The sequence below is a fragment of the Sphaerodactylus townsendi genome, linkage group LG09, assembly GCF_021028975.2.
Source record: "Sphaerodactylus townsendi isolate TG3544 linkage group LG09, MPM_Stown_v2.3, whole genome shotgun sequence".
NCBI lineage: Eukaryota > Metazoa > Chordata > Lepidosauria > Squamata > Sphaerodactylidae > Sphaerodactylus > Sphaerodactylus townsendi.
This window is the reverse complement of record NC_059433.1, coordinates 17,507,872-17,517,842: the sequence shown is the minus strand read 5'-3', so window position 1 is coordinate 17,517,842 and position 9,971 is coordinate 17,507,872. Positions and strand designations below refer to the sequence as shown.

General features: G+C 42.3%; 1 protein-coding gene across 1 annotated transcript in view; it reads right to left on the bottom strand.

Annotated features, from left to right (window-relative positions):
- Positions 1-239: 239 nt before the first annotated feature.
- Positions 240-9,971, bottom strand: part of EXOC2 (exocyst complex component 2) — a 126,441-nt gene continuing 116,709 nt past the window's right edge. Inside the window, exons 26-28 of the mRNA XM_048508268.1 lie at positions 4,834-4,895; positions 3,063-3,122; positions 240-716 (exon numbers count right to left, since the gene is read on the bottom strand). Coding sequence (XP_048364225.1) covers positions 623-716; positions 3,063-3,122; positions 4,834-4,895 — 216 coding nt within the window. The 3' untranslated portion in view covers positions 240-622. The remainder of the gene's footprint in view (positions 717-3,062; positions 3,123-4,833; positions 4,896-9,971) is intronic.

Here is a 9,971-nt window from a genome sequence, read left to right as displayed (position 1 = left end):
GTTGCTGTGACTGTCTGGTTGAGGCATCAACTAGCAAAGACCATATCCAAATCTGGTAGACATATCCACAGGTGAATGTACCAAGACTGCAGTTATTTGTGTAATTTCTTGATGAACCATCCATCTAAAGCACAGGTGTCAAATTCGCGGCCCTCCAGATGTTATGGACTACAGTTCCCATAATCCTGGGAGCTGTAGTCCATGACATCTGGAGGGCCGCGAATTTGACACCTATGATCTAAAGGGTGAAGACAGTTTATTTTACTACACTCCTATATCTGATCACAAATAAAGAAGGAGGGCAGTAAAATTCTCCTAATTATTTGGTTGGACACATGCCGAGCAGTTACGTACATACTGGACAATGGCCATTGGACAAATTTTACAACACAAACTCGCATAACAATTTTGTGCATGAGGCTGGAAACGGATCTTTAGCAATGAGGAGTGACAGGCTCAGAAGTGAACCAGACATGTTACTCTGCTTACATATTCAGAGAGACCATTTGGACTATTCCTGCCTGCCACTGAACTGAACAGTGGTAAAACACAGTGGCTTGCATTGGGCAAATGCACATATCTGGAGTGACAGGATTCACCAGGGCCATTTCCCCAAAGTGCTTTATGTCTTCACCATGGTTGAAGAAGCCACCTGAAAGCAGGTGAGCTGCAGCTGCATGCTGCTCTTGAACGTGTTCAGCAGCTCCTCCAGCAACCTGTTGAGAAGGAGAATATTTTAAAGAACCTGAATGATTTCTAGAGTCTGTATTTTGGGCATGCAAAGAACCAACAGACTTTGAATACTCGGAACGGTGATAGCAGCATAAATGATTTGTATTATTTCCCATCAAGATATGATACACGGAGGCGCAAAGATATCAAGCATGCGTAGCCCGACCCTATATCTGCTTACTAGGGCTTAAACTCTATTGCTGTGGGGTGTGTGCAGACTGATGCTGGTGTCCAATTGGGACACCGGTGCAGCTCTGTAGCAGCCGAGACTTCTGGCTTTCGCCATGACAGAACTGAGAGGTGGCTGGTCACCAGCACATTTGTCCCCTCTGTTGGTGCGGGGGCCCCTTACACTAGCAGAGGGGGCAAGCAGGTCAGTGAAGCCCCGAACCACCTCTGCAAGAGGATTCCCCCCACCCAAGATTGGGCTGTAAGAGGTATTCTTACAATATATTGTTTGAGGAGCTTGATGAGAGTTAAAATGTTATTATTACATTTTTCATCCCACCATTCAACTCAAACGTTCTTGGTTAAAAGAGCATTCCTAAAGACCATGTAGCACAATCAGAAACCGAACTCTGGTCTTTTGAGTTCGGTTCCCCTTTCTCTCCTTTGGGACCATATTTGTTAATTCAGAGGATAAAACAAAAACACATTGTTTTATGGCTCCTTGATCTGCTCCTGCTTAACATTCTCAGATCGGTAGGAAGTGCCTCTGACAAAGCCAGAGGAGAAGATAAGCCTTCAGATGGTTTTGTGCAATTTTTTAATGTAAGGAAGGATAGGTATTAAGGGGCAAAGAGAAGTGGAACCCTCAAAAGGGAAGGAGAGAAAACAGAAAAGGCCGCATAATTTCTCTCTTGCACACAAAAACACGGAGTTAGTCTTTATGCAACCACCACCAATTTCCTCTTGAAAAAAATACACCATTTAATAGCTGCTGTAAATTCCACAGCTGAATAATTTTTGCTGGGGCCAGTGAAGAAAGACATAAACATGTCAGTATCGACTTCCTCAATAACACCCTCCAGGAATGGGCACTACTACAGCAACCACACACAGTCAATATTTAATAAGTCGATATTAAATATAATATGTCACTGGCAACAGGAACAGGCCTAAATCATTCCATAAATTTGAATTCATTATTTGAAAGGCTGTAATGAAGTGTGCGGCCGGCTTGCAGATGCTGAGGCGGGGTAATATCTGGGCAAATAACAAGCAGCGACAAATACTGCCCGTAGCTATTGGAGCCTCCAAGCTTTAATTCAAGAGGAAAGTTTTCTTGCATGCCAACTGCCACATGGAGTTCACTGCTCGGGCTGCTGGAAGCACCCCACATCCCAGAATCCCATAGTGAATTTCAGTTTGCTGAGCTCCTGCTCAGATTAGACCCAGCCGAGGAACAAACAAATGTATTGTACTGTCGAAGGCTTTCACGGCTGGAATCAACTGGGCGTTGTGGGTTTTCCAAGTGTGGTCTGGTAGTTTTTGTTCCTAACCTGCAAAGGTAGGCTTAAGTGTCAATGTCAGGCAATGAACTGAGTCCTGCAATTGGATGCTGGGAAACTCAGGTTCAAAGCTCACCCTCGACAATCCTTAAGGCCGTGCTGCGCAAGTGAACAACTCTTAACCTAACCCTCCGGGACCAGTTCATGCAAGAATGAACAGCCTAAGGATCGTCGAGCGCATGCACGTGGCTAACTGCCAGAAGGGGCGATGGGTGAGGGGGACAATAACCAGGTTGCCATGTCTTAGGCCCCTTCCGCACACGCAAAATAATGCGTTTTCAAACCACCTTCACAACTGTTTGCAAGTGGATTTTGCCATTCCGCACAGCTTCAAAGAGCACTGAAAGCAGTTTGAAAGTGCATTATTCTGCGTGTGCGGAATGAGCCTTAGATAAAAAATCTTATGGCTGCAATGCTGGGAAAATGATTCCCGGGAGAAAGAGCCACTGAATAACAGAGAGCTTACTTCTGAGTAGACCTGCTTAGGATTGCTCCCTAAATGCCATAAAATGATATGTTCCCAGAACACGTCTTTTAAATTATTGGCTTCATTTACACCCCATCCTTTCCCCCACTGGAGACCAAAAGTTGTTTACATTGTTCTCTTGTGTTTTATCCTCACAGCAACCCTGTGAAATAGGCTAGGCCAGGGGTAGGGAACCTGCGGCTCTCCAGATGTTCAGGAACTACAATTCCCATCAGCCCCTGTCAGCATGGCCATGGCGACTTGGTCACCCCGCAAGCAGGGCGGTGTTTTGCACCGCGGCCTCTCTAACCACTATACCAAAATGGGTAGCTATAAAGAAGAGATGCACTTACTTTTTATCTCCGCCGCTTGACAGCTGAGGCAAGCCTTCCAAAGCTTGTTTAAAACTTGAGCTGTAACATTAAACGTACACTTATTCTACTCATAGTTTCACAAAGAGTCTGTTTGCTCCCAATTTTTTCTCCATGCTTAACTGCAGTCACACCTTTTTTAAATTTTTTTTATTAAGGTTAAAATAAATACATATTGTATAAACATATTACAGTAAATAACAATAAAAAGCAAGAAAAGAAAAAGAAAAGTAAGAGTCTTATTATCTAGCCATCTTGAGCAAACATTAATATTAATTTTATAAGCTGCATTTTAATGGGGTAGGGTTTATTTTTATTAGAGCCATCTTAATTCATATTTATTGTATTTTAAATTGATTGTGCTCTATCTGTGTACACTGTATTATCGTACCCTGGAGGTTCTCCTCGCTGAGGGCGGTCTCGCTTAATAACCCTAATAATAATAATAATAATAATAATAATAATAATAATAATAATAATAATAATAATAATAATAATAATAATAATAATAATAATAATAATAGCATCTTTCCTGCAGTCCAACACGATTCCTAATTACATTTATACAAATCAAAACTGGAAAAATGTAATGTCTATAAAATATGCGAAACGGGAAAAAAGAATCTACGAAATAATGAATTGTGATAAATTAACATGGATTTTGAGAGACAACCCGGAAAAGTATAACGAAATCTGGCAACCGTATCTTTTGTATTTGGATGGGAAGATTAGATAGAGATGTAAACATATATACATGAAAACTAGATTGTATTAAGAGATATACAGGTGAAAATTATGGTAAGTTAAGATAGGAAGACATACAAGGGATATTCGAGGAGGTTATTTTTCTTTTTTAGAGATAGAAGCCATAAGTATATGATTGTTTTCCTTTTAAAATGCAGTCACACCTTTGATTACGCTGGCTGCATACTTATGCGAATTCCCACAACATTAATTTCCCTCTAAACGTGAACAGATCGCACTACAGAACGCTTCAGCTCCTAGCACTTTTCAGTAACGCTTTGCCACCGACACTCTGTATGTGCTGCCGTGCACTTAAGGACACACACACACACACAGCACCAGCCAAACAGTCTTCAGCTGGTTAGTTTGATTCTGAATTCTGTTATCTGTTTAACTCATAAGCAACTGCATTCTGTGAACCCGGCAGGTTTTTGATATTAAACAAAGGGCTTTGTCAGAAGGAATTCTGAAAGTTGTGAAGGTTTTGCTTTCATGGGACAGCAGAGCTGGTGAATAGTTTCATCCGAGAGAAAAAGGCTGGATCGGATGCAGTCAGAAAAGGTCTGGTCGGAATAAAGCGACTCTCATCTCTTTTATGTGATGAATAACAGGTGAAGGAGAGTCTAACGAAAGCCATAACTATGGACTGCCTCCAACTTGAACTAATGCCAAATAATTTTTTAATCCCAGCCAGACATTTGTAGGGCAGGAAAAAGGTAACTTGCTGGGCAAAACACCCATCTAAGACAATAGCCCTCTTGGCACATCATAATTTAAAATCAATTCACTGCTCGAAAGCTCTCTAGAACAGAACTGACTGATAAAAAGCTCTCAAGGACAGAGAGCTCTCGAGAACTTTGGCTATGCTGCCTGCTACTTGGGTGCATCCCGAGATGCCAGGCTGCCCGACGGACGTCCAGAGTAAACAGTACGCAGGTTCTGTTTAGATTTGAGCACGTTGACCAGAATTTATAACTGTTAATTGAGGCTACAAGCTGTTTCTACTTACTGGCTTTCAGATGTGAGGAATACAGCCACAGCGTCTCTCAAGGCGCAAATTTCAAGTCGGGCCTAAACAGAAAGATGTTAAAACATAATTGTTGTATGGAATAGCAAAGACAACACAGGTAACAAACGGGGCATAGTAGAGACTGGCATGAAAGTCACACAGTACCCTGCATTTCTGGATGAACTGGGTATGCAGAAAAATATGAACTTTCCTTGTAACACCCATTTTGGTGGAAACCATTCTGGTGGAAACCCTTCACCCCCCAAACCCTGCATGTGAAGACCCCACAGAACAATGCAACCCAATGCTTGCTATCCTCTGAGGTTGCTCCAATAACCAAAATGGGGCCCTCAAAATTCTGTTTCTACTTACTGGCTTTTTGCTACTTACTGGATTTTGCCATTCCGCACAGCTTCAAAGAGCACAGAAAACAGTTTGAAAGTGCATTATTCTGCATGTGCGGAATGAGCCAAAGTCTGCTCAAAACCTGATCTCATTTCCAACGTCAGTCAGTCCGTTTCAGGTAACTGGCTTGAGGGTGACTCAGACTCCCAACCTTCCAAGGTGTAAACCGAGTGCCCAGCTTGTTGAGGTTAAAGAGCAGACGACTGGGGAAGACAACGGCAAACCACCCCATAAAACATTGTCTAGTCAGCATTGTGATGTGATGTCACCCCATGGGTCAGTAATGACTCAGTGCTTTCATCTTTACCCTTTATCTGTTTATAAGCCAACTGTAGACTCGGGAAGTTCAGAGAGAAGTTAATCCATATATTCAGGAAAAATCTGCACACACAGATCCTTGAATGTCATTTCAGCCTCGGAGCCCATATGCTTTTTTCAGTCACTTGCATTTTGATGTTTTTAATAAAGAGGACTTGACTTCTTAATATATAATCAAGCCAAAGAGGAAGGAAGTGCAATGAGGTGAAATCTGTCAACGTGAAACTTTTCCCCATGTTAAACAGTAGCAACGGTACTAGTGTTTTGGATGTGCTCCCTTTCTGGTGAGTGACCATAGAAAGTTCCTCTAGGTGCTTCACTGATGTCTATAAGCAATAGTTAACACAGTGGCTGGAGTTCTCCGCACAGAACATCCTATCTCCAGACTATAGAAATCAGCTACCTTGAAGGAAATGGCAGGTGATTTTTTTGATGAGCTCCCTCCACAAGAGACACCTGTTCCATCTCATTATGAGACAGGCTTCCAAAATGAAATCTGATATAGAAGCTCAGCCACTGTCGTTTCAATCTTTCTTTGAACAGCTCTGCCTCTTTTCGAACTTTAAGTGGGGTGACAGACTGGAGGTTATCCTAACCCTGAAAGGTATAGCAACCAAATCAGGTAAGCCTACACGAATGCTGCTCCAGCATCCCATCGCTTTTTGGGGGAAGGGATTGAATGTTAGAGGGAAGCACAGCAGCAGTTAGACTCAGGTCTGTCTCAGCAAGACAGCAAATAGTTTAAAGCAGGGGTGTCCAACTCATGGACTACGATTCCCATCAGCCCCTGCCAGCATGGCCAATTGGGGCACCAGAGTTGGACATCTGGGGTACCAGAGTTGGACACCCTGGTTTAAAGAATGGCCTTGTCTGTTGGTGTGGCAGAGAACTTTAACTCTACCTCTGGACAAAGTGCCCGGTTTGGAGGCCTGTTTTGCATGATGAGCAAACCTACTATGGTTTTAGTCCGACTCTTGAGAAAGGGCAGGCTAGTGTTGGTGGAATCCTGTGTGTGAATGGATCCAACCTGGTGGTTTGGGCAGTAAAAACTCATCAGAAACTTAAAAGATTTTAAGGAAAACGCCGGAGTGATGGATAGTATGCTGTGTGGCAACTATTCAGTGCCAAAGTCAAACTTAAAGTCTGCACTTTCATATGCTTAAGTGATCTTAACAGCAAACCTGAAGTAACAAGATTTAAATGTCTCAGCCAGGCATGACCTTCGACTGTTCCGGGGAAGCCTATGCTGTGAAAGTGATCTTTTAATTCCCTGTACGCAAAGAAACCTCTTTTGTTATTTTTATCCAATGCTTGTTGCCTCAGTAATCTCAGTATTCTATTTGCTTGCCACAAAAACTCCTTTCATGGCAGTGAGACCCAAAGTCTTTATGCCAGCTACATTATATATCTAAATAGTATATAACGGAGGAACAAACTGAGGAGAAAATTTTATATTAAAATAAGCCTGGTTCTCTAGAATCTTAAAAGGCTGTATACCACCCCCACTCAGTACGATAAGAGACCTGTTACAGATGAAATATGGAAAATATGAGAGGCTTTTCTCAATCTAGTGAAAGTCTTCATTTCCATAGCAGACGTTGGTTTTGGAGTCTTCAGAAGAACATTATGACGAGACATGGAAATATGAGTTATGGGGCTTAATAATACCGTATATACTCGTGTATAAGTCGACCCGCATATAAGTCGAGGCACCTAATTTTACCACAAAAAACTGGGAAAACTGATTGACTCGTGTATAAGTCGAGGGTGGGAAAAGCAGCAGCTACTGGCAAATTTCAAAAATAAAAATAGATACCAATAAAATTACATTAATTGAGGCATCAGTAGGTTAAATGTTTTTGAATATTTATTTCAAAGAAAAACATTAAACTAGCTCTGTAAGCCCTGATTCTCCCTTTAAATCCACTCAGAAGGGGGGGGGGAGTGTGATTTAAAGGGAGAATCTGGGGAAAATTTGAGAGTGCCTGTCAGGGGAGGAATCGCTTCTATGTTAGTTGTACCAACATTTCCTTCATTAGCATCTTTAGGAGACCCTCCTGATGATACCACACCCAGGTTTAGTGAAGTTTGGTTCAAGGGGTCCAAAGTTATGGACCCTCAAAAGGGTAGCCCCATCCACTATTAGCTTCCATTGGAAACAATGGGGGATGGGAGCACCCACTTTGGGGATCCATAACTTTGGACCCCCTAAACCAAACATCACCAAACTTGGCTGGTATCAGCAAGAGATTATCCTGATGATACCACCCAGGTTTAGTGAAGTTTGGTTCAAGGAGTCCAAAGTTATGGACCCTCAAAAGGGTAGCCCCATCTACTATTAGCTCCCATTGGAAACAATGGGGGATGGGGGCACCCCCTTTGGGGGTCCATAACTTTGGACCCCCGGAACCAAACGTCACCAAACCTGGCTGGTATCATCAGGAGTGTCACCTGATGATAGCCTGAAATTTTGGTGCCGCAAGCCTAAAAACTGCGCCCCTGGCGGCCGACAAAGTAAAAACCCTAAAATATTTTTAAAATACACCTCACTCGCTGAAAAAGTCGACTTATATGCGAGTATATACGGTACTTCATAATGATCACCGAGACTAACAAATGGGAGTCCACGAAGAAGCTGAAACCAGGCAGAATACTTAATTCTATTCCATTGTCAAAATATCAGTCATTCCACAACCGCATGAACCCAAGACAGACTGGTAAACAACCTGTCCCCTGTAGGGTTTAGCAGTACAGGAAACCAGTCGTAGGCCTGCCCTGGATTAGAACAAGTGGTTTGCATAAGAAGAAGCAGGGCCTTATTATACTTCTAGTAAATGTCTGTCTCCTCTTCACCAAGGTCCTAGGGGTGATATTTGCAAAAAATCCCCTAACACAGTCCCTCTCCTCAGTGACACATTTTTGCTAGCACAGGGCACATATATATATATATTTATTTTATTCGATTTTTATACCGCCCCATCCCCAGGGGGCTCTGACCTATACCAGACCTTCACTGGTGCCAGAGAATTCCAGCTAACCAATAGGCAGATGTGATATATGGGAGCACATGCCTTTTCAGGATCTAGCAGAATATTTAGCAATGTTATATTTCAATTTATATCATTCTCTTGGGGGACTGTTTTAAACCTGGGGCTTTTTCCCCTGTATTTTCCCTGTATCTTCTTATGTGCCAATAAAGGCTTGGTGCTATGCTATATATATTTCAATTTAAATTACACATAGATTTTTTAAAACATTGTAATAGGGCCCATGAACCCAAGGAAAGCTTGCAAGTTTCTCATCCAGCGGCATTCCCCTGTACTGTACATACTTCAGAAAATCCCCATTTTTAGCAGTGGCTTTTTTAAAGGTGCAAGTGAGAAAGGACCTTTAAAAACCCACACCCAGTAGTGTGAGCATCTGCTTGACATACAGAAGGTTCCACGTTCAATCCACGACATTCCCAGGTAAGGAGCGGGTAGCAGGTGACATGAAAGACCTCAATCTGAGACCCCGGAGAGTCACTGCCAATCTGTGTAGACACCCTGATGGATGAATGGTCTGATTCAGTATACAGCAGCTTCATGTACTCGTGCATCCTGCACATTATCGTATAGAATAATAAAAGCCATTCCATTTTAGAAGAAGAAGAGTTGGATTTATATCCCCCCTTTCCTGTGGGAGACTCAAAGGGGCTGACAATCTCCTTGCCCTTCCCCCCTCACAACAAACACCCTGTGAGGTAGGTGGGGCTGAGAGAGCTCCAAAGAACTGTGACTAGCCCAAGGTCACCCAGCTGGCGTATGTTGGAGTGCACAAGCTAATCTAGTTCACCAGATAAGCCTTCACAGCTCAAGTGGCAGAGCAGGGAATCAACCCCGGTTCTCCAGATTAGAGTGCACCTACTCTTAACCACTACACCACCTTGACAACTGTAAATAAGAATATTTCAAAACTGACACTTCCTTATCTGCCCTTTTAATTATGAATGATCATAATTCCATCCATTTAAAACAGTATTTTAACTGAATTTTAGTTTCTGATTCACTTTGAGTAATGTGGCCAATGGCTGTGTGTTAGCATTTTAGTTAAAGTATTATTGCACCTTGGCTCTTCTTTATGAACACTATAATCTTTCACCAAATGCAATTATTCCAAAGTGACCGCATTAAAATCAATGAGGCAGTACAACACACGATATCTTATTTTTTTTAACATTTTTTAAAAAGCTAATTTCCTTCAAGTAAAAGTTAAACAGACAATAGAAAATTGAGGTCTAGTTGCACAAAAGGTAAAGGTAGTCTCTTGTGCGAGAACCGAGTCATCACTGAACCATATTTACTAGGCAGACTATGTTAATGGGGTGGTTTGTCATTGCTTTCCCCAGTCGCCTACATTTTACCTCCAGCAAGCTG